General features: G+C 31.5%; 1 protein-coding gene across 1 annotated transcript; it reads left to right on the top strand.

The window, feature by feature from the left end:
- The first annotated feature begins 759 nt into the window (after positions 1-759).
- On the top strand, positions 760-6,287 carry LOC101503391 (histone H3-like centromeric protein HTR12-like). Its single transcript, NM_001291907.1, has 5 exons — positions 760-802; positions 925-1,046; positions 2,325-2,399; positions 5,229-5,304; positions 6,232-6,287. The coding sequence occupies exons 1-5, from the start codon at positions 760-762 to the stop codon at positions 6,285-6,287; spliced, it is 372 nt and encodes a 123-aa protein (NP_001278836.1).
- The last annotated feature ends 18,819 nt before the right edge of the window (positions 6,288-25,106 follow it).

Raw genomic sequence — 25,106 nt, 5'->3', positions numbered from 1 at the left:
TCATTTATAACTTTAGTTTACCAACTCTATTTTGGAAGAACTCTGACTTGAGAAAAAAAATTGTATCTCGTGTAAAACAACCGTAAAATTCTTACATGACATCAATTATATCAATTTTACAGTTTTTTATGCCCTCCTCCTGAGTCAAACAATTAATCCGTATTCCATTACTTCCATTTAGTTTTTAAACATTGTACACTAACAATCAATCTAAATCATTAATTGATGATTATTTAGAGATAACAGTCATAATCATCCAGTGAAATATAATAAAATTAATGATTCATATTCATTCACTATAAAATTAATTTATAATTACAATGCCCCGTATTTTTCTTTTATAATCCACTAATATCTATTTGACAACCCAATGGGTTCAAATATTTTTTTTTTCCTTTAAAAAATAGTTTTTATACTAATAGTATATATTAATTAAATTTTAAATGAAAACCTGAAAATAATAGACAATTTATTTTAAGAAAGGAATAATAGACTAAAAAAGGAAAGAACGACTCGACAACGGTAATATTATGTTCCTAACTCATTGACAACGGTAATATTGTAGGGGTAGTTTGGTCATTAGAAAACAAGTAAAACGTGGCAAGCAGTTTCTGCTTAAAAAAATAAAAAACGAAATTATTGTGAGAAAGCAAAGAAGCGCCATTCTATACACTTAAATAAATTCCCAAAAAGTAAAAAAAAATCAAAAATCAAAATCTCGCGCTTCCATTGCTCCATGTTCACTGAGTTCAGAATCTCATGGCTAGAGTTAAGCACATTCCTCCTCCTCGTAATCGCGCTGGTACATTTCAATTTCGAGCCTCTTCTTCATTTTCCAAACCCTCATTATTCATTCATTCCTCTTCGTTTCGCAATTTCACACTTATTTTTATAATGATAATGATTTTAATTAAAATGATTCAGTAAGTGAGGATCAGAAACATAAGAAAAGACGCAATAAGCCTGGAACAGTAGCGCTTCGCGAGATTCGTCGTTTTCAAAAGACTTTCAATTTGGTTATACCAGCTGCTCCATTTATAAGATGCGTAAGTTCTATGCTTACCTAAATTAAAATTAGTTATATTTGTAATATTTTGTTAATTAGGTTTTACTACTAAGTTATGATAATGAAATAATGACACTGACACTGGACTCGCACCAAATCTTTAACACTAGTAATAATTTAAGAAAATAGAAGTGATTTGATGTAATTATGTGTTGAAGTATTGGTCCTATGTAGTAGATCTAAACTTTGACATTTTATACAAATAGTTTTGAATATTAGTTTCTAGAATTAGATATATTTGAAATATGCTGTTAATTAGGTTTAAATACCAAGTTATGAAGTACTAATGCTGACACCAGACACACGTGGATATATTAATGCTATTAATAATTTAAGAAAACAGAAGTGATCGAATGTAATTATGTGTCAGCAATGTACTAAGTCTAAACTGTGATATTTGTTACAAATAATTATCATTATTAGTTTCTAGTTGATGTGATTTTAGGAAGAAAAGGAACATTTGTTTTGGAGTGTTTTCATTTTTTGTCATCAGAGTTTGGTTGTTGTTTTGTTTATATATATATCACAGGAAATTTTTGTGTGAACTTTATAACTTTATGTGGTTTGTTTGATATGGATGCTCTGTATGGAATTAGTGGTTTGTTTCTATTAATTGTGAGATGATTTTAATTTTAATAAAATTTTCAACAAGCACTTATTTGAAAAGAAAAGTTGAAATGATCTTTCAATGATTATAGTCGTTTAATCATAAATTCCCACAGTAGTTGCAATTAATTTCTGCATCTTAATTTTTTTGGAGAACTTTGTCATCTAATTTCTCTATAAGCACATATGAAATTGTAAAGAGTTTTCTTTAGTTAAAATTAGTTACTTAGGGCTAGTTTGGATAAACTTCTACATAATCACTTAGGTAGAAGTAAATATTGAAAGAATCTTATAATAATTATGAGTTTTTTAATGATTCCTTTTTGTATTAAGTTTAAATTAGATTTAGCATCTTAATTTTTGTAGAAGGTCTCTGATTAATTTTCTATAAACACCATCAAGCTTATAATGCCATAAACCATGAGTTTATTTTAATTAAAAATCTCCCATAAGTTACAACTTTGAAGTTAATTGAAACTGATCTTTATACCTGTTGAGAAGATTCAATAAGCTAGAAGATAATTCAAAGTTTCAAACTGGATCGTGTTATTTGTTGGCATGGCATCAGGTCACATATTTGGCTGAATTGGATTTTGTGGAAAGTTGCTTCTGGCTGTTGTTGTAATGCTCTTTCTCTTACTTGTGGCTGTAGGTCAAACAGATTACGAACCAAACATCTTCACATGTCTCACGTTGGTCGCCGGAAGCAGTAATAGCACTTCAGGAGGTAAATAACTTCTTTCATACTCATTTGAGTATTAACTAGATGGTTTGCAAGTTGCAATTTCTCTTATTTATCATGCAAATGTATTTTTTTAAGGAAAAGGTTATTTCAAAGTAAATTAGTTTTAAGTTTAACTTCTCCCAGACATTGTTTCAATTTGTTCTTGGTTGAAATATTAAAATTTTGAACTTAGAATATTGTCATTCAATTGATTCTAATCCTGTATAATGTTATGTATATTTTTAATATATGTGCATTCTTATATAGTTTTGTAATCATTTGAAGAATACTGAAATATCACCAAATCTGCTTTTGACCTTTCCATTAATGTTCAGTTATGGCAGTTACATGATTGTTGTATGTGTTATATTATACCCTTAATTAACTTACCTTGTATGTGAAAATACCAGCTGTGCTGCAGTTTTAGAGTAAGAGTAAATGTGTAATACCATCTGTTTAAACATTTTCCTTTGTGTTTCTTTTTCACATGGTATTAGAGCTCCTTCCAATGGGAGCTTTGCTGCGCAACTCTCATCATTTTCATGATCTGTTGGTATTGATACTCGTCTTTCCAATGGAAAAATTTAGCCATCGATACTTCAAGTTCTATTTTCATGCATCCAAAATGAGAATCTTGCTACCACTCTCATTGTAGATGCCAGTTGCATGAGATGCAAGTGATGTCAGTGCCCTTATAATGGTCATTTAGACCAATGACTTAAAATCTCCAAGTAGATATCTAGTGGTTTGGTTATATCCTATAGCAAAAAGCCTTTCCTTGTATCCTTCAATGGTTCCATCAACTTGATGATTTACTTTAAACAACCATTTATATTTATAGCCTATACCTCTTAACTTGTAGAAGAGAAAAGGGAACCCATGCTTGATTCTTCTCTAGAGCTAGCAATTTAGCCTTGATGGAATTTTTCAACATACACACTGCACAGCTTTATGTGCAAGTGGAAATGGTTAAAGAGTTGGTTGTGAGATGTCGAAAAATGTTGAGATGAGTTGGAGTTAAAAATAGGGTATATGATTTTTTATGATGGCTAAGTTGGAGTGATCAGGGAGCAATGATATTATGCTAAATATGAAGGTCTCTTGACTCTTTGAGCGTCTTGTTAGGGGATACTGGTTTTTGGGGATTTTAGAAGTAGATTGCTATTGCTGCTTGTGGATGTAGATGTGGGTTAGTGGTAGTGAGAATAACTTCATATGGACAAGTAAAGTTAACGGGAGATGAGATGACCTTTTAGGGAAGAGATCAAAGATGAGAGAATATGGTGGCTGACCGGAAATATAATTAAAATTGTGATCTTACGACCTTTGACGACCCAGGTGATCACAATCAAAAACAGAATCACAATCTGGTAGCATAGTGTATGATCGACGATGTTGCTTGTGAGATTGGTGGGATCATTGATTAGATATAGATATCTAGAACTTGACTACTTAATTTTAGTGTGTATGTCTCGGTACTTGTTAAAAACTTGGTGTTTGGTATTTTGCATGTTTGAAGTTAAGTTCTTGTTAGCACACTAGTCTAAGTTGTTAATGTGTGATTTATGAATTGTGTATCTTATGGATTTTGATTTTAAGTTTAATTAAGTGTTTGTAGTGATGTATAGGCATTTTTTCATATTTATGTTATTTTTTTCTTTCATGCATATGTAAGAAATGTAGAGAGAAATAGAGAGAAAGGTAGGAATTCAAAGGGAGACAATCCTTGTCTGCAATATCTAAGTGATAGTTAGATGGTTGCTTAAAATTATGTCAGATTCGGTTTTTATGTTAAACATTGCTCCTCTATATTGAGATAAACTTATCTAGCAATTAGGACACAATACACAGTATTATCACACCCATATCAGTTTCTCTCCTCATTCTTTTCTCTCTACCCCCCATACTTCTGATAATTGGAAGTGATAGAATTTGAAAAAGAGCTGCGATTAGTGTAATTGGAAAAGTATTGTTTGAGGTAAAATAGTTAATAGCATTTTTTTTTTCTTTCACTCAAATCGGTTCCCATTCATCAACTCTAGAATTGGAAGGGAAGAGTTTGAGAAGAAATAGTTCTTTTCACATAAATTTTGAACTCATACGCATGTCACCGACCCTGTCATGTCTCACCCTCCTTTCTTCTCAAATTTTACCTTCATCTATCGGCTTTAAGAATCGCTCCCTCCAGCCCTCTTAAAGTGTAGAAGCAATTTTTTGTTTCTTTATATCTGCTTTTCAAAAGGCCAAGAAAAAATAATTTTCTTTTATTATTATACCCTTATCTTGATTAATTACAAATAAGAACTATGGAGAGATATTGTTAGGATGTAGAATGAGGATAATTGGAGTTGTTAAGGATTAGTTTAGTTGTTAAGTTTGTTAGACTTTCTGTTTTAGTTGTTGTTAATCCTATGGTTTATTAATCCTATGGTTTATAAATAGGACTAACCTCTCTATAGGAGAGGGCAGGAATTCATTTTATGAAAGTAGTAAACTAGAGAATGCTCTACTGAGGGGAGAGTGCTCCCTTGGGCGCCTTGAGTGCAATGTTATCTTATTCATTGTAAACCTTTTGTATCTTCTCTTTCAATATCAATATACCAATAAGAAACTCTTCATTTGTTTGCATTCTTTATTCATTTGAATCAGTTTTTATACCATTATTCTAGAAATTCTTTCTTGCAATTAAAGGAAGGATCCTAATAGATAACCAATTAAAGAGGAAAAGGGCATAGTAAGAGTTTAATCAATAATTTAATATTAATTGTAATACTTAACTTGTGTGCTAACATGATTCTTCTTTTGGGGTTTTTTGCTTTGCAAATCCTATAGGCGGCTGAGGATTATCTGGTTCATATGTTTGAAAATGGAATGCTATGTGCCCTTCATGCAAGGCGTATTACCCTTAGTAAGTTGATTTGATTTTTTATTTATTTCCTCATATTATCTTTTCATCGATCGTCATATTATTCATGCAATTATCTCATAAAATATACTCCTTTCTATTTTGGTGATGAATGAATGAGTCTTTATCTTTTTCTGTTGCTAAATATTAATCACATTTACAACAGTATTCTACAGTGTAATCTGTATACTAGAGAGAGAGAAAATTGCAGTAGTGTCATGTTGGCAACATCATACATTGTTTTTTAAGTAAAGTGCTTGGAATCTGACATATTATTCACGTCCATTAACTCCCATCCTTTTAATTTAGAATGACAACTTTAAAGAGTGCTATTATTGGCTATACTATGTAAAAGCTACGTACTACAGTTGCGAAATGCAAAAAAGAAAGTGATATACTAGAGAGAGAGAAAATTGCAGTAGTGTAGTGGTTGGCAACATCATACATTGTTTTTAAGTAAAGTGCTTGGAATTTGACATATTATTCACGTCCATTAACTTCCATCTTTTAATTTAGATTGACAACTTTAAAGAGTGCCATTATTGGCTATAAAAAGCTACGAACTACAGTTGCGAAATGCAAAAAAGAAAATGATATATGTGCATTGTGGACTTTTTGCGACCTCTGGTCATGTAAACAGTTGCATAAGATGTGCATGAACTATATGAGTAAGATAAAAAAATTTCATTAACATTAATTAAAAGAAAAAATTAAGTCAATCTTAAGCAGATAATTTTGTGTTGTTTTCTGGTTGGGAATTAGTTTCATACTGTCATCAATGAACTTAAGTTGCTAGATATGTTTTTAGATGAGCAGAAGACACAGACTTTCGTTTTATTCTTGTATAAGTTGACTTATAACTTGTGAATATTTGTCTTTTTTTACACTAACCTTATTGATATCTGTCATTTGATTTTTTGGATGTTTCAGTGAAAAAGGATATTGAGTTGACCCGTAGGCTTACAGGAATAGGAAGGCCTTGGTGAGAGCACGGCGCCAGTAGTGAAAGCCATTGCTATATATTGCTACTTGTAAACTTCCATATGAAATTAAATTTAGGTACTAGGTTGTTAACTCGCATATTGTCAATAGTAATCTTTGTAGGTTAGAATTCTGTTATAGAATGAACCATTATTATAGAAAAATGGTTTGCTTCTGAGTCTGACTGAAAATTGATGAGTACTTGATTAATTGTAGCAGTTGAAATATTTCAAGATTATTGTCATTCATATATTTACTTGATGTGGTAGAAAAAATTCATGCATAAGTACCCAAGTAGAAGTAAAGCAGGAAAACACATTTTTCAACATACTATTTTATTGGTTGAAATTCACAGAGTCCATACAATTTGATGGGACCCATATGAATTTCAATTAATAAAAGAGTGTGTTTGAATGTGTCTTAAATAGTGGGTTGCTAGTATTTCTCTGAATTCAAATCATACAAAACTGTCATGTAGTGCAAAACTAGCATGTACAGTGAGGGGCGATCTCTTGTGATGATTGTTGACTAACTCAATCTCATAAAATCAATTGGTAAATTGATGATTGTTTGATCATTATTAACTACATTTAAATCATATCTATGCAAGATGTGGAAGTAAAAACTTTTCAGTTATGCCTCCAATTATTGTTTCTCGCATTCCACATTGAATTTCTTCTCTCTTTTTTGACAGGAGAGTTACATCATAAACTTGATAACTCCCACTAAGCATAAAACATTCGTAATTCTTATTTGGTATCCAAACCTTGCTATATGCTTCACTTTTTTTGATTGACCATGAACGTGTTCCAAACAGTGGTTCAGCATACCCCTAAAGCGATTACGACATCTAAATCCTCAATTCCAAACTAATGGTGTCCTACATTTGAAACATATCTCAAAAGCGATTCTCGTTTCTTATCCTCCCACAGGTGATTCATTCTTTATCGTCCTCTTCCACATACGTCCAAGGGATGTTTAGCCATGCACTGTACAATTTTTAAATTAAAAATGAATATATTTTAATTGGTATTTTTTAAATAAATATTTTAATCTCTTCAAAAAAATAAATATTTTAATGTATGTATAAATTAGAGATAACCATTTCCACTTTTTTATGGATCATCCCTATGATGCTGCCAGAATTTTACAGGGAAATCATTGGATTTTTGGCAACTCCTGGGTCCAATTATGAGGTTTACCGCTACAATGCCTTACAAAGAAAATGGGGGTTCAACATTAGATCTTTTCTGGGTGAGGTTCTTGAAGATGAAAATTATGAATGATAAAATGTTTGTTATTAAAGTTAAAATGATTTTTAATAGTTTCAAACACATTAAATATGGCCTAACTTTAGGATTTTGGACTCAAATGAAAAACTTTATAGTAGCATTCCTAAGCCTAATGATTTTAATAATGTCAATTATGGATATATAACTGTCTTTCTCACCAATATGGTGGAAAAATTGGATAAGTTAACAAACAAAGAGTTGTTCCCTCTTAGGAACTTTCACAATTTAGCCAATATTTTTGCTGTCAGCTGTGAAACTTCTAACCATGGGATATATGGTAATCTGGTCTGTTTATGGACTTGGTTTGTTTAGTTAGACATTAAAGATAGCTCTGCAATTCTTATTGATATGTGCATTTGTGTTATTAATGGTGATCATGTTTGGTATGACACATGCTTTTATGGTTTTTCTGACAAGGGTAAAAAGTTTATTTTCTGTTCCACCATGTTGACTTGTCTATCTAACTCGGTGAAAAAATAAGGATTGGTTAGTCTTTGATGATTTTAATCTTATATACTCTCAAGAGGAAAATGTTGAAGAAAATTGTTTTGATCAATCTCTCTTTCAAAGGGATAGGTCTTCAAAGTTTGGCTTCGTGTGCAAGATGCACTCACATGTGCTCTATAGAATAAAAAATTTAGGAGGAATATTTTCTCTAACTTATAGAGTATCAACAACATATCATTTTTTATTTTGATCGGATCATCCCTTCTCAATGTTGAAGAACATAAATTTTTAAAAAATTGACTCACTTCAACAAGTGAATTTAGTAAATGTGTAGGTAGATAATTAAATGCAATAGGAAGTAAGCATTTCATAAAGATGTGGCGATCATGAATTTTCATTTCATTCATCTTTTCATTTTTCATATTAGCACATCTTGCTAAATTAGAAGAATAATCATCTTGCATCTTCAGTTCTTCTATCCACCTACAGATGATTTTTGCTTCATTAGAAGATAAAGTGTAATTTGTTTGTGGTTTTAAAGTTTTACCGTTGGATTGTTCCACTAACAACAAATCATTTTGTTTGCAATAAAGAGTTAAGTCTCTCTAAACTTTGTCATTGTCTTTAGTTTTTTCATTTGACATTCATCACAATGTTAAATATATTGTTAAAAAAGTTTTCCTCAATATGCATAAATCAAGATTATGTCTCATAAGGTTATATTTCCAATAAAGAAGATCCCAAAAAATACACAATTTTGTCCAACTGTGCAATTAACCATAACCGTGTGGTTTCGAAACAACATCAACTATGACTTTAACGTTCAATATATCTTTAACTTGATCTCAAACTTTTTAAATGTCAATCGAATGGAAGGTCCACGAATTTCAATAAGACCCTTAACAAATGCATTTTTATTTCTTTTAAATGGATGATTGTAATGTAAGAACCTATGATGCGAGTCAAACCAAGATGTCTTCCCACCGAATTTCAATGTAAATGCCTCACTATCTTCCATTTAAACATGACATGTAAATTTATCGTGTGTTCCACATCAAAGCTGATTTCATAATAAAATTTTATTTTCGAGCAATATCATATGTTAAAACACAATTCCACAACATCTTTAAATCATCAATCAATGATTGTAAATAGATATGAATACCTGATGTTGGATTAGAGGGTCTTGATATTAAGGTGGCTAAGAACATATAACGTTTAATCATTCACATATTTGGAGGAAGATTGTAAGGGGTGACAATAATAAGTGTAGATGAAGCTTGAATAAATGATGTGAAACCATTAGAGCATAATCATAATTGTATATTATGCGAATCTAATGCAAAATCAGGATGTACTTGATCAAAGTGCTTCCATGCTAGACCATTTGACAGATGTCACATTTTATCATTTGAACTTCTTCTATTTTCTTAATGACATGTCATTTTTCAGCAGGTTGCATTGATGCCAATATTCTCCGCAATCTTAGTCGTAAACTAACATTCATTCATTAACACAACAATCAATTCTCTTTACATCTAATCTAATTTTGACACTAACTTTTTAACATCATAATAGCATGTTGCCAAAGTATCATTTTGAATTAGTATTGCATCCAACATCATCTTAGTCATAAAATCTAAGCACAATTCTAGAACATAAAATTGAAACTTTAACCCTAAAAATGTAACACGCATGAATAACTTGGAGTTAGGAGATCCATCAAATAAAGGTTTATTTGTCTACGTCAAAAGGTTATAAAATCTTAGGGCTTCTTTATTTGAAAGTTCATCTGTGTTGACATCATATTGTTGTTCAACAAAACACATATTTACTTCTAGAGGGTCAAACATATTTTTTTTCGTTGATCAAAATAATGTTGATGAGTCCCAACTAATGGATCGATACTACTAGATAAAACAACCGATGGATCAATACTACTAGATTAAGCATTTGTTGGATTATTTTGAACATTCATAGTTCAGGGAGCCATTTCACCACGATTAGTTCAAATTTAATATTTTGGCATAAATTCGTCATTATACAAATGATTCCTTATTATATTTTTATTTTCAATATTTGTATATTAACATTTCTTACACGAATATCTAATGCCACCTTCCTCTTGAACAATAGCTTGGCAGATTGTAATTTCTAAAAAAAAAATTAAACCTTAATTGTAAATGACCACTTGATACTTAGTCTTCTGGGATAGTTTCTATCATAAACTCAATCACGATTCATTTTCTAGTAATACAAATATAAATTATATGTGATCATCAAATCGACTAATTATCTCACATAACTGACGACGATCTTTCTTATTTTTGGTAAACTTCTATCTCATTAAAGAATAAAAAAATTTAATAAATCGATTGACAATTACTTATTATTTTTTTATTATATATATATATATATATTGTGTGTATGACATAATTTAATTTTTGTCTCTAAGTACACAAAAAATATATAACAATAAGAATTTAATAAATAATCATTATTCTAATTATTATTTTTATTCCTAGACTGTTCAACTTGGACAATTGAAGATTAAATATATATTAATTAGCCCAACTCAGAAAAAGAATTTATTTACGCAATAATATATATTAAACCTAAAACAGAAAATAAAATATACTCTCACGTTAATTGATTGTAATTTAAAAAAAAAAAAAAAAACTCTTTTGTGACTGTAAAAATAACTAAAATATGTTACTGTCAATGACATTCTGAAAACCAAAAGAACCTAGCTATTCTCCTAGAGATGAAAAGTCCTAGAAATGGTCCTAAGTACATCTTTATATTCTTTTAGAGTACTTGCTGTTAGTTGTTGGAAAATTAGAAGCATATAAAAATATCAAATAGGAAATGAAACTTCATGGTGGAGGAGAGTATGGTATTGTGGCGTAGAATGCTTTTGGGCCACATTTATCTTCTCTTGTACTTCATCTCCATTTAGGTGGTTGATGGATTTTGTAATATTTTTCAAACAAATAAATAATAATATACAGTTATTCATTGAACACATTTATATAGTTAGAAACGTTGTCATCGTGATTAGATAGTCTAAATTTTAAGTTTAATAATTTTATTTGTAAAAGAAATTAAATAATTATATAATCATTAACTGCATAAATATATGTAATCAATAAATATAGATAATTTAATTTTGAAATATATAAAAAGAAAAAAAAATTGTATACGATTAATGTAAAATTATATTGACATCCAATAAGATTTATGTATTTTGTCATATCATATTACTTTACTCTATTATATGGTAAAATACTACATAATGAACATTTTTTTATTAAATTTAAATATAAAATTATTTTATTACGTCGATAATATAAATCTATTAAATTTTATTTATTAGATTCAAAAAGAACACAATTTTCTTTTTTTACAAGGGAAGAACATTATTTATATCACAGAAAATCAATTAAAAGTCAATATTAAACACCAACACAACACTCTATAGCACTTAACAATATGCATTTTCAATTTCATTCAAGAAAAAGATGAATGAAAAGCCTAAGAATAAATGAAAATTTTCTTTTGGCATCAAAAAGTTGTCAAATACATAAATACTGAAGCAAATAATTTGTACAGCAAAATACCAAGATCCAAATTCCTAAGGGATCTAAGAGAAATTACAAGAGAACGTAAACAATAATCCAAATTGACAAGCAAAATCCTACCACAAATCCAATCATTAAAAAGTTAAAATAAAGAGAAAATGACCTTCCTTTTTCTCCACATTGTGATCAATCATCAACGTGTTTTTCGTTAAAAAAAAAAGCCACGTCTTTTTTAATAATTGTTTGAGTTGCACACAGTTCACTCTTTTTTTCTCTGTCGGATATGCAGTTTGTTTTTTAAATTAATTTGGTAAATGTTAAACAATTTTCATTAAAAAAATTTCGTCTTTAATTTTTATTATGTGAGGATCACGTGGTTGTTGCAAGTGCAAGGAAATAGAGCATTTTATGCTAAAAAGTTGGAGATTTGATTTTTAACGTTTCCATTGATAAAATTTTGTTATGGGGATAATAACACTTTGTGTTGTCAACAATTTTTGTATGATTACTGTTTGCTGCTTCTTTTATCCATCAATACGAAAATTATATATTAAATTACGAAAATTTAAAAAAGTTGATAATGATACTAATTTTTTTATTAATTTATATTGAAAAAAGTCAGAGATAACTATCGTAATAATGCAAACTATTTTTTTTATGTCTGTGCAGATGAACAATAAAATAGAAAATATAATTCCATCAAGTAACAACAATTTGACAGAAAATTAAATATGAAACAAATATAATTTTTAACGTAGAAAATTTTTTTTAAATTGAGAGAATAAAAACACAAGACCTAGTCAGTAAAATATTCTACTATAATAATTAATAGATGCATTAGTGTCTTGTAACCAACATCAATCATCAATAGCCATCACCAAATGGTGACAACCAAATAAATAACAAACGGCCTTCCACTAAAGTCAGTATTTCAAAGTAACTCTCAAATAATCTAAAATATTAACACTTTATATTAAAATAACAAATTTAGTGGTAGAAATAACATACTAAAATTGTAGACAAAAATGAGCAAATTTGCTATACATCTGTTACGACCAGAACCCAAATTTCTTCGTCTCCTTTCTTGTTCCTACCGTCACTTTAGTTACAAACAATGAAGGCTGAGTGGTTTTTATGAATTACTTAGATAAGAAGAAATTGAATTCTAAGGTAGCAAGCAATGAAAGCACAATTAATTGAACACATAGATTTATCCTGATTCATCACTAACTTGGCTACATTCAGTCCCCTCATTCAGAAGACTTTAATCCATTAATTCAAATACCTTGAATTACGAAACACCTAACCCTCCAAACCAGACTTCCTAAACAACTTGACAATCCCAAACTTCTGAGGAACTAACCACCTTGACCCTACAAGTCAAATATTCTCTTGACAACCCCATATTGAAGAAGGAACTAAACCACTACCGGGTTTGATGCAAAAGATTGGAATTTTAAGTGCTTGGATTAAATCTTATTTTAGATTTTCTTCAATTTAAACGAATTTTCTTTCATACTCAGTGAAGTCAATTATATTGTTATCATCAAAATTCAAAGTATAAAACCAACTTTTTTCCAACACATCTCGTATCCAATGATACCACACCTCAATATGCTTCACCTTTGCATGACAAGTTGGATTCTTGCTGAGATGAATTGCACTCTGACTATCACAAAATTACACAAACTTGTCTTGCTTGTGGCCTAACTCGTGTAGGAATTTCTTCATCCACAAGAGTTCTTTGGAAGCTTCAATTGCTGCAATGTACTCAGCTTCAGTAGTGAATAAAGTAATATATTTTTGTAACCTTCAGCTCCCCTGCAAACGCCATTATATAACCAGAAGTAGATTTTCTAGAATCACGATCACATGTCATATATGTATATGTGTAGCCATCCAACACAGGTTCACCACCTCCATAGTATAAACATACTTTGGAATTTCCTCTAAGGTATATGAGAATCCACTTCACTAGGATTAGAGAGAAACCAACTGTCAACTTCAACTGCATAAGCAATATATGGCCTTGTGCATATCATAACATACATCGAACTACCAACTACTAATGCATAAGGAACATTCTTCATCTCTTCTTTGTCTTTCTCACTTGTAGGAAATTGATCATAATTCAATTTGAAATGAGTAGCAAGTGGAGTACTAACAAATTTATAATTGCTCATGTTAAACCTCATTAACACTTTCTCAATGTAATTGCGTTAAGACAACCATAATGTATCATTCTTTCTATCACAAGTAATTTTCATGCTCATAATTTGCTTTGTAGGATCCAAGTCGTTCATTGCAAAAAACTTGTTCAAATCTTTCTTTAGAAATTGAATCTTTTTAGTGTCATGACCAACAATCAACATGTCATCCACATATAACAAGAGAATGATATAATCACCATTAGAGAATTTCTTGACAAACACACAATGGTTATAAGTAGTTTTACCGTACCCATATTTCTCCATGAAAGAGTCTAATTTCTTGTACCATTGTCGAGGTGCTTGCTTTAGTCCATACAAGTTTTATTTTCTTTCAATTTACACACAAGTCGTTCATTACCTTTGATTACGAAACCCATTGATTGCTCCATGTAGATCTCTTACTTCAAATCTCTATGAAGGAATGTAGTTTTCACATCAAGTTGTTCAACTTCTAGGTTCAAACTAGCTGCTAAGCCAAGTACAACTCGGATAGAGGACATTTTCACCGCAGGTGAAAAAAAAAAAATTCTTCAAAGTCAATACCTTTTCTCTAATTAAAACATTTCACAACCAATATTGCTTTGTATCTTGGTTGAGAACTATTCTCTTATGCCTTTATCTTGTATACCCATTTGTTCTTGAGTGTTTTTCTGCTCTTAGGCAACTTTACCAACTAAAATGTGTGATTCTTATGCAAGTAATTCATCTAGTCTTGCATGACCTTCAACCATTTTTCTTTATCAATATTTGTAATAGCCTTTTGGCAGTACTCTAGCTCTCCACCATTATTGATGTTTTCTAGTAGATCTTCTCAAGTCAAACTCAAATGGTGGCTTAGCTGGAACCCACTCATCATAGTAAGGTATATGATCATCATTTACATTATCATCATCTACTTGTATATCTCCCCCATCGATAAAATTTTCTATATATGGCTTAGGCATAACATCAATGTAACTTTTGGAATTTGATTTATGTTTCACAGCTTTATCAAAATCTTCAATAGTTTGGTTTTCAAGAAATATCACATCTCAACTTTTGATAATTTTCTTGTCAACCAGATCCTACAATAATCGACCAACACACGTTGTTTGGATTTAGTATCAAGTTTGAACCTTTCATCTCTTGGAACGTGAACAAAACATATGCAACCAAATACTCTTAAATGATGATAAGAGACATATTTCCCTATTCACACTATATTTTGAACATCATCATCAAGTGGAATAGATGGAGAAAGAATGACCAAATCTTTTGCAGTTTTCACTCATTCACCTCAAAAGAATTTCGATAATTTTTCATGAGAAAGCATACAGTTGATTTTGTCATTAATCGTACGATTCATTATCTTTGCAATACCATTATGGTGACATGTCTTTGGAATTTTTTTCTCAAGCATGACTCTATGTTGTCTAAAATAGTCTTCAAACGAACCTTTCTATTCACCACTGTTATCTTATCAAACATATTTCAATTTCCTTCCGTTTTCTCTTTCGACTCTTGCATGAAAATGCTTGAAGACTCTAAGTACCTCATCTTTAGATTTCAAAGAAAAAATCCACACTTTTCTAGAGTGATCATCAATAAAAGTAACAAAATATAATGCACCACCAATAGATTTACTATTCATCATGCAAATATCAGTACAAACTAAATCAAAAATATTTTGTCTCCTATGAGGACCAGTATTATGATAAAAAACTCTACGTTATTTTTCAGCAAAATAATGAATGCAAGATTTTAGATGTGTACCTTTCACAAGAAGGAAACATTTCTTTGCATGTATGTTGGGTCATTTCTCACTCAAGTGATCAAGGTGCATATATCATAAATCAAAAGAGATATCTTCAATTGCATTCAGTTCTTCCTTGCATAGCTTCGTAGACATCTTATAGAGAGGAGAAGAACTTTGCTCATTTGCAACCACTAGAGATTCTTTGGTGATTTTACATATACCACCCCCACCAAAGTGTGACAATCCTCAATATCCAAAGCTTTCATAGAAATCAAATTGAGACAAATATCAAGAACATGTCTAACGTTCTTCAATTAAAGCTTGCAACCAATCCCAATTTCAACCCAAACATCTTCCATACTGATAATTTTACATACTCCTTCATCTCCCATTTTTACCATGCCAAAATCACCAACACTGTAAGATGAGAAGAAATCAAACCTAGTAGTAACATGATATTAGGCATTTGAATCAATAATCCAAGTTGAATCATGATATGCACAGTTTATGGAATTATCATCACAAACAACGTAGGCATCACTAACAAATGCAACAACTGCTATGTCTTTATCATTTTATTATCTTTGTCTTCATATTTTTCCCTTGATTGATCTATCTTAAGGAACCTGTAATTTTTTTTATTTGACCTGCTTTGCCATAATTATAACATATCACTTCTTTTCTAGTCCTCGAATTCGTTCCTCGTGACTATGCAACTAGTGCTTCTGGCTTTAAGGAAGAACCAATCAAGCCATGTTCATGTCTTCGAACTTATTCATTCAATATGCTCTCTTTAATTGTTGACATTTTCAACTTTTCACTTAGAGTTCAATTGGTCAACGTCACAACAAGGATTTCCCAATTATTAGGCAAGGAACTCAACAATAACAATGCTTGTAACTCAACATCTAATTTAATATATGTCGTTGTCAATTGATTCACTGCATTTTAAAAAATACTTATATGCTCTACCATTGAATCCTTATCTTTGTATTTCATATTCACTAGTTTCCGAGTCAAGAATGCTTTATTTTGCACATTATTTTGTTCATACAACTCTTTTAATTTCTTTCACATCTTGTTAGCACTATTCCAGTTAAAACATGTGGATATACACTTAATCCAACCACTATTTGATCAAGGCCACTCCATTTGTATTCATCTTCTTCTAGTGAACATCAGATTTATCTTTGGGTTTAGCAATGTCACTCTGAATAGGATCATACAAATCTTTACTATATAACATATCTTCTATGAGAGTCTTCCAAAGTGTGTAATTAAAATAGTTGAGCGTAATCATATTCAAACTTTTATTTTCCTCCTCTCTTTAAATGCACAAACCAAATGAACTGAGCTCTAGATACCACTTTATTGGAAAGAAAGAAAAAAAAAACAGAGATAAGTATCTCAATATTGCAGAATATTTTTCCCCCTCATGTGTAAATAAACGACCAAACAGAAAATACAATTTCACAGAGTAACAACAATTGACATAAAATTAAATATGAGAAAAACACAATTTTTAACGTGGAAAACTTCCCTCAAATTGAAAGAATAAAAACCACGAGACCTAGTCCAGTAAAACTTTCCACTATAATAATTAATGGATACACTAGAGTTTTCCTAGTAATACTAGGAACATCAATCAACAATGGTTATCACAAAAGGATGGAAACCAAACAAACAACTTTTCACTAAAGTGAGTATTTCAAAGTAACTATCAGAGAAAGTAAAACTATTAACATTATATATTAAAATAATAAATTCAGTGGTAGAAGTATTATACTAAAATTGTAGACCAAACAAAATAAGTTTGCTACACACCTATTACAATCGAAACCCAAATTTCTTCTCCTCCTATCCTATCCCTATTGTCACTATTTTTTTTCTTCTTCCTTTTTAGGCATTGTTGCTGCTGCTTGTTTTTATTTTCTTAGGAATTTCAAAATCCCTTTTTTTTTTCACATGGGCCTAGGCAAAAATTGTTCATTTTTTTTTTATTCTTTCTTTTCTTTAATAATAATAATAATAATAATAATAATAATAATAATAAAAATTGGCGGGTTTTATTTGAAAGGTGTGCCCACCCAACTCTTTATATTATTTTTACAAATTTATCATTTGTGTTGATGGTCTCATCATAGTATTTATTGTTATATTCATAAAAAAATATAAATTAATAAATATTATGTTAGTAAAGAAATAATTAATGTAAGTAAAAATGAAAAAAAAATGTTTTTTAAAATGCGATGAGAAAATTTGTGAAGAGGAGGTAGTAATAGATAATAATGTATATTTCATAATTATGATATATTACTTTCCTCTTTTAAATATGACAATCTCTTGATAATTTTTCTTGTCTCTTTTTATTAGATTTTTTTTAAATTTTTAATTAAATTAGTTAATTATTTATTTACTAACATATCCCTAATTAATTTATATCTTTTTTTGCAATCAATATTAAATACCACATTGAAAAATCAAAATATGAACTCTTAACAAATTCAATACTACTCTTCACTTTCATAATTTATGTAATTCGACAAAATCATTAGTTTCATATTTGTAGCTCTAGTGACATTTTGTGTCCTCTTTTATTTGGCAAAATTGTATTTATTATAACACTCTAATATTCGTTGGGACAATGTAACATGTCATCACGTGGCTACTTCTACTTGTGAGGGTCTCTACATGTCTAACCCTTTACTATAGTTCCAGATTCCCAATTAGTTTCTTCTCCTTCCACTAATGTAAGTAGTTCAACCCTACAAACTAGTACATCCAAACAAACAAATATAAAACAAATCTAGAAGAAGAAAAAATGATATTGATTGAAAACTAACAAGCTAGCAGACAAAATGTTAATTTGAAGGACCAAACCTTCCACGTCTACACGGTTTCATTTCAATAGAAGAGGAAAAGATGTGCTTAATTTGATGTTTATCACTTTCAACAAAGTTTTATACCTTGGAAATTTTCAGTCCAATATGTCATCAATCTTCTTTATGTTAGAAATTCTAACATTACTTTAGGGTGTCTTTCGAAGTTTGAAATAGATCGGAGGGAAGGGATTTGGGGAGGAGAGTAGAGGAAAAAATAGAGAAAATTATTACTTTTTTTTTAATTATTTTTTGTAGAAAATGATAAATGAATGTTTAAATATAATTAATATATTTTTAATATTGAGATTATTATATTTATAACAACATAGACTATTTACCCATTCTTAAAATTATAAAATTATCTTCACCCTTTCTTACTCTCTTTCAATTAGATGAAGTATTTTTATAATAAATAAATGAAAGTAAGTTCATGGACCAAAGACTATTTATAGACTTGATTCTCTCATAAATAATAAAAAGTCATTATGTACTAAACCTGCATATGTGAATTAAAAATAAGAAGAATCTACTAGAATGCTAACATCTAAACATCTTTGAACATTCATCGGTGAGTCTTATTCATAAGTTTAATAAGTACGTACCCTGTTGGGCTTTGAGTAACTTATATATGGTTACATCTGATAACGTATTTGTTAACGATGATAAACACACATAAACATAGAAGAGAGGAAGAAGAGAAAAAATCTCACTAGAGTTTCATAAATAGAATGAACAAAAGTCAAGAGTAATAGAGTTACAATAAGTATATATACAAGAGAACAAAAAAATTTAAAATATTTTTACTATAAATATATAATTATATCATCTAACATCTCCCCTCAAACTCACGATGTATTAGCATGGAACATCGAGAGTTTGTCAACCAAAACACGAAAATATTTAATAAAATACATCTTTGTGAACAAATCAACAATCTATAAGAAAAAGGAGACAAACGATAAAGTGATGGTTCCATGTTAAAGATGATGACGACTAAGATGACAATCAATTTCAATGTGTTTGATGTGTTCATGAAAGACCGAGTTATGGGTAATTTGAATAACACTCTTATTATCACAATGCATCAGAGTTGACTCAGAAATAGAGATACCCATATCAGACAAAAGAAAACACAACCAAATTATTTCAGCAGTAGTGAATGCCATATCACGATACTCAGCTTTTGTAGAAGACCGAGAGACAATGTCATATTTATTATTCTTCCAAGAAATAAGAGAGTCTCCAAAAAAGATTAAAAAAAATCTTGTAGTGGACTTACGATATGTAGTGTCACCAGCCCAATCAGTATCAAAATAAGCATGTAACTCTAATGAGAACGACGATGGAAAGAGAAGACTCTGAAATTTAGTTCCTCGAAGATTACGAAGAATACGAAGAACAAATGCTCAATATACTGTAGTGGGAGAAACAACAAACTGACAACGTGAACAACATAAGCAATATCAAGTCTGATATTCGTAAGATACACTAAACTGTCAACCAAAGCACGGTACATAATGTTGGACTTTAGTCCTTTGAATCCTAATTTTGACATAATTAACAAACATACAATGTTCATACATCACATGATAAATCTAATATTTGAATTGAGCAAGATTTCAGGAACAACAATCCAATCCTACACACTTGGAACATGTTGCTTGGAACACAAGAAATCAACAAAAGTTGATTTTTGACTGAAGCAAATCGATTGGGAAATCGATTTCATAACAAGGGTGTAAGGAAACACAACTGTTTGTGTTGGTATAATCGATTGGGCAATCGACTGACTAAATTAGAAATGAAAATTGCACAAGTCAGTAGCACCCCAGTTTTGAGGGTAATCGATTGACAAATCGATTATACATCTCACAAATAAACCTGATTGAAATAAATCGATTGGGAAATCGATTGTACAAGTCACAGTGACACCCCAGTTTTGAGGGTAATCGATTGCTTAAATATCATTTGCAAAACAACTTTCCCTGTGACAAACACAATCGATTGGACAATCTATTGTGTGAAATTTCAATCAAGTTAAGTTTGGTTGCAATCGGATACATTCTGATATATTCCGCTTATTACGAGGTCATATATACCAACAATTGGCCTCAGAGCCTAACTTTTCGAGAGGTAATACTCATAAAAGCACTATGGCCTCAAACGATTTTCTGGGAGAAGGCGCATCGTTAGCAAGACCTCCAGCTTTCAACGGAACAGCTTATATGTACTGGAAGCACCGGATGCTAATCTTCTTGGAAGCCAGTGGCATAGACATCCTTGACGCTGTTGAAAACGGTCCATATATTCCCAAGATTGCAGGAACGAATGACTCAATGATTCTCAAGCCTAGAGCCGACTGGTCAGATGATGACAAGAAAAAGGTAGGTTATAATGCTAAGGCTAAGAACATTATAACATCTGCTCTTTGTGCAGAAGAATTCTTTAGAGTGTCAAACTGCAAGTCAGCAAAAGAAATGTGGGACATTCTTCAAGAAACACATGAAGGAACCACAGATGTGAAGAGAGCTCGCGTAAACACACTTATGCACGAATATGAATTATTCAGCATGAAAAAGGACGAATCCATCAGCGATCTGCAAACCAGATTCACACACATTGTGAATAATCTTCACGCATTGGGAAAGCAAGTGGACAACGAACAGCAGATTGGAAAAATTATGAGATGTCTAACCAGAGAATGGCAGCCAAAGATAACAGCCATAGCAGAATCTAAAGATCTAGCAAAGATGACGACTGCAACTTTGTTTGGTAAACTAAGAGAACACGAAATGGAATTACATCGACTGGACGAATCAGAGATGGAAAGCCGCAAAAAGAAAGGACTATCCCTGAAGGTTCAAGCCCAGCAATCGAAAACTGAATCAGATAGCTGCTCAGATCAATCCAGTAGTGAATCTGAAGAGCCGGAAATCGGGTTGCTTGTCAAGAAATTCAAGAAGTTTCTGAAGAAGAAAGACAACAAATTCAGAAAACCATCTAGCTCCAAGACTACTGACAACAAGACCATTACATGCTATGAATGTGGTAAAACTGGTCACATAAAGTCAGAATGCTACAAATTGCAGAACAAAAATAAAGCTGCAAAATCAAAAGGAAAAGAACCAGTCACCAAAACAAAGAAGGCGTATATTGCTTGGAACGATAATGATGAATCCTCTACCTCTTCGGATGAAGAAGAAGCCAATATGTGTCTCATGGCAAATTCAGACTCAGAATCGGAAAAAGAGGTTAGTTCACAATTTAATCCAACATATGATGAACTTCAAGAAGCTTTCAATGAACTGCATGATGATTATGTGAATTCCATAAAACAGTTGTTAAGCACAAAGAAAATGCTTGAACAAATGAATGTTGAGCATAAAGAAATTGAAAATTTATGTGAACAACTGAAAAAGGATTCACAAGAAAAATCTGCAAAGTGCATTGAACTTGAAAATACTGTTGCATCATTAAAATCTGATTTATTAAATTTTGCAAATAGTAAAGATAAGCTAAATGTCATACTTAGCAATCAAAGACATGTTCATGAAAAATCTGGTTTAGGATATACACCAAATATGCATGTCAAAAGAAAAAATAAAAACAGATCTGGTATTGGTTATATGCAAACCAGAAATGTCAAACATGGTCAAAAATCTGCTATTGCTAAGAGTATGTATGACATCTTTACTAAACCAAATAAACATTCATCCTTTGATGGCAGATGTCATTTCTGTTGCAGAAAGGGACATTTTGTGTCTAATTGCAAATTTAAAAAATTAGCCAATCAAGGATGGAAGCTAGTTTGGATAGAAAAGAAATCTGTGTTTGACACTAACCAACCAGGACCCAATTTAAATTGGGGACCTAAAACAAAATTCTGATTTTGTATTGCAGGTGTGCTTGACATCCACGAAACACTCATGGTATCTAGATAGCGGATGCTCAAAGCACATGACTGGTGACAAATCCAAATTCCTGAACTTGACATTAAAGGAAGGAGGCTTTGTCAAATATGGTGATAACAACAGAGGAAAAATCATTGGAATTGGTGATGTAGGCGATGAATCAACTGCAGTAATCAAAAATGTGCTATATGTTGAAGGATTAAAGCACAACTTACTGAGTATAAGCCAGCTATGTGACAAAGGTTTTCAAGTAAGTTTTTCATCACAATCTTGCATTATTGAGCATAAAGATGACAAACACATAAAGCTAATTGGGGACAGAATCAACAACATTTACATGTTGGATTTCAATTCTGTACCTAGTGCTGTATGCTGCTTGTTATCCAACTCAGATGAAACATGGCTTTGGCATAAAAGAATTGCTCATATACACATAAATCATTTGAATAAACTTGTCAGCAAACAGTTAGTCTTAGGTCTACCAAATAGGAAGTTCTCTAAAGATAGACTGTGTGATGCATGTGAGAAAAGTAAACTGGTTAAGACTCCATTTCCCTCTATAGACTTGGTTAGAACAAATAGAGTTTTACAACTAGTTCACATGGACCTTTTTGGACCTGCCCAAGTTAAGAGTTTAGGTGGAAACCTGTATGGATATGTGCTGGTTGATGATTATTCTAGATTCACATGGACTTACTTTTTAGCTCATAAAAGTGATACATTCTCTGTTTTCAAAAAGTTTGCTGCTTTAGTACAAAATGAGAATGATCTGAAAATTGTTTCAATAAAAAGTGATCATGGAGGTGAATTCCAAAATGATCTTTTTCAAAATTATTGTGAATCAAATGGAATCAACCACATATATTCTGCCCCTAGGACACCACAGCAGAATGGGGTAGTGGAGAGGAAAAATAGATCCCTAGAAGAGTTAGCTAGGACCATGCTTAAGGACTCCAACCTACCTAAGTACTTTTGGGCAGATGCAATTAGTACAGCCACCCATGTAGTGAATAGAGTTCTCATTAGGCCCCTGCTTAGGAAAACACCCTATGAGCTTTACAAGGGTAGAAAACCAAACCTGTCCTACTTTAGAATCTTTGGTTGTAAATGCTTTGTTTTGAACAATGGCAAAGAACACCTAGGAAAGTTTGACCCTAAGGCAGATGAAGGTATCTTTCTAGGATATTCCCAAACTAGTAAGGCCTATAGAATCTACAACAAAAGAACAAAAACCATAGAAGAGTCAGTTCATGTAAAGTTTGATGAATCTTTTACAGAAAACTTGAACAAAACTCCTTCTAAGGTTGATGAAATTTTGGATGAAGTTGTAGAATCTGAACCACTAGAACAACCTATAGCTGACCCTCCAACTAGATCAGACCTTGTAGAACCTATAGAGACCTGTGAGTTGCTAGAAACCTGTGAGTTGCCTAAGGAATGGAAGTTCAACAGAAACCACCCTTTAGACAATATTATAGGCGATATCTCTAAAGGTGTTGCAACTAGGAGAAGCCTTAGTCAGTTTTGTAACTTTACAGCCTTTGTATCTCAGATTGAACCTAAAAACATTAAGGAAGCCCTATTAGATAGTGAGTGGATACTTGCTATGCAAGAGGAGTTAAACCAGTTTGAGAGGAACAAGGTGTGGAGTTTAGTACCTAGGCCAGAGGGTAAGCATGTTATAGGAACTAGGTGGGTGTTCAGAAATAAGTTAGATGAGAATGGTGTGATAACTAGGAATAAAGCCAGATTAGTTGCAAAGGGTTATAGTCAAGAGGAGGGAATAGACTTTGATGAGACCTATGCCCCAGTAGCTAGACTAGAAGTCATAAGAATTTTATTGGCTTATGCTTGTATAATGGACTTTAATCTTTATCAAATGGATGTGAAGAGTGCCTTTCTCAATGGTGACCTTCAAGAGGAAGTCTTTGTTAGCCAAACACCTGGTTTTGAAAATCCTGATTTTCCTAATCATGTGTATAAACTCTCAAAGGCCCTCTATGGGTTAAAACAAGCTCCAATAGCTTGGTATGAGAAGCTCATCAATTTCCTAATTCAACAAAACTTTTCAAGAGGAAATGTTGACAAGACACTATTCACAAAAACTACTGGAAATGATATCTTGCTTGTCCAAGTATATGTTGATGACATGATATTTGGATCTACAAATAATAAACTGTGCAAAGAATTTGAAAATTTGATGAAAGGTAAATTTGAAATGTCAATGATGGGTGAACTGTCATATTTCTTGGGATTTCAAATTAACCAAAGCAAGCAAGGCATTTTCATTAGTCAATCCAAATATTGTTCTGATTTGATAAAGAAATTTAACTTTGAAAATCTTAAGTCCATTGATACACCCATGAGTCAAGGAAATTTCTTAGACCGAGATGAGAAAGGTAAACCTGTAGATGTCACTAGATTTCGTGGTATGATTGGATCTCTGCTCTATCTTACAGCAAGCCAACCAGACATCATGTTCAGTGTTTGTATGTGTGCAAGGTATCAATCGAATCCGAAGGAATCTCACTTCAGTGCAGTTAAGAGAATTTTCAGATACTTGGTAGGAACTAAAAGTCTTGGATTGTGGTATCCAAAAGGATCAACATGTACATTGATTGGTTATTCAGACTCAGACTTTGCCGGTTGTAAACTCGACAGGAAAAGTACCTCAGGAACTTGTCATCTGCTTGGAAATTCTCTAGTGTCTTGGTTCAGTAAGAAGCAAACAAGCATTGCATTGTCTACTGTTGAAGCTGAATATAT

This window comes from Cicer arietinum, chromosome 7 (assembly GCF_000331145.2).
Source record: "Cicer arietinum cultivar CDC Frontier isolate Library 1 chromosome 7, Cicar.CDCFrontier_v2.0, whole genome shotgun sequence".
NCBI lineage: Eukaryota > Viridiplantae > Streptophyta > Magnoliopsida > Fabales > Fabaceae > Cicer > Cicer arietinum.
This window is presented reverse-complemented; position numbering and strand designations above follow the sequence as displayed.

What these genes read in the sequence shown, in the direction of transcription:
- LOC101503391 (NM_001291907.1), top strand. Translation starts at nt 760, where the DNA reads ATGGCTAGAGTTAAGCACATTCCTCCTCCTCGTAATCGCGCTG. An exon ending in TCCTCCTCGTAATCGCGCTG is followed by an intron (nt 803 to 924) that starts GTACATTTCAAT and finishes AAAATGATTCAG; the next exon opens with TAAGTGAGGATCAGAAACAT. An exon ending in CTGCTCCATTTATAAGATGC is followed by an intron (nt 1,047 to 2,324) that starts GTAAGTTCTATG and finishes TTGTGGCTGTAG; the next exon opens with GTCAAACAGATTACGAACCA.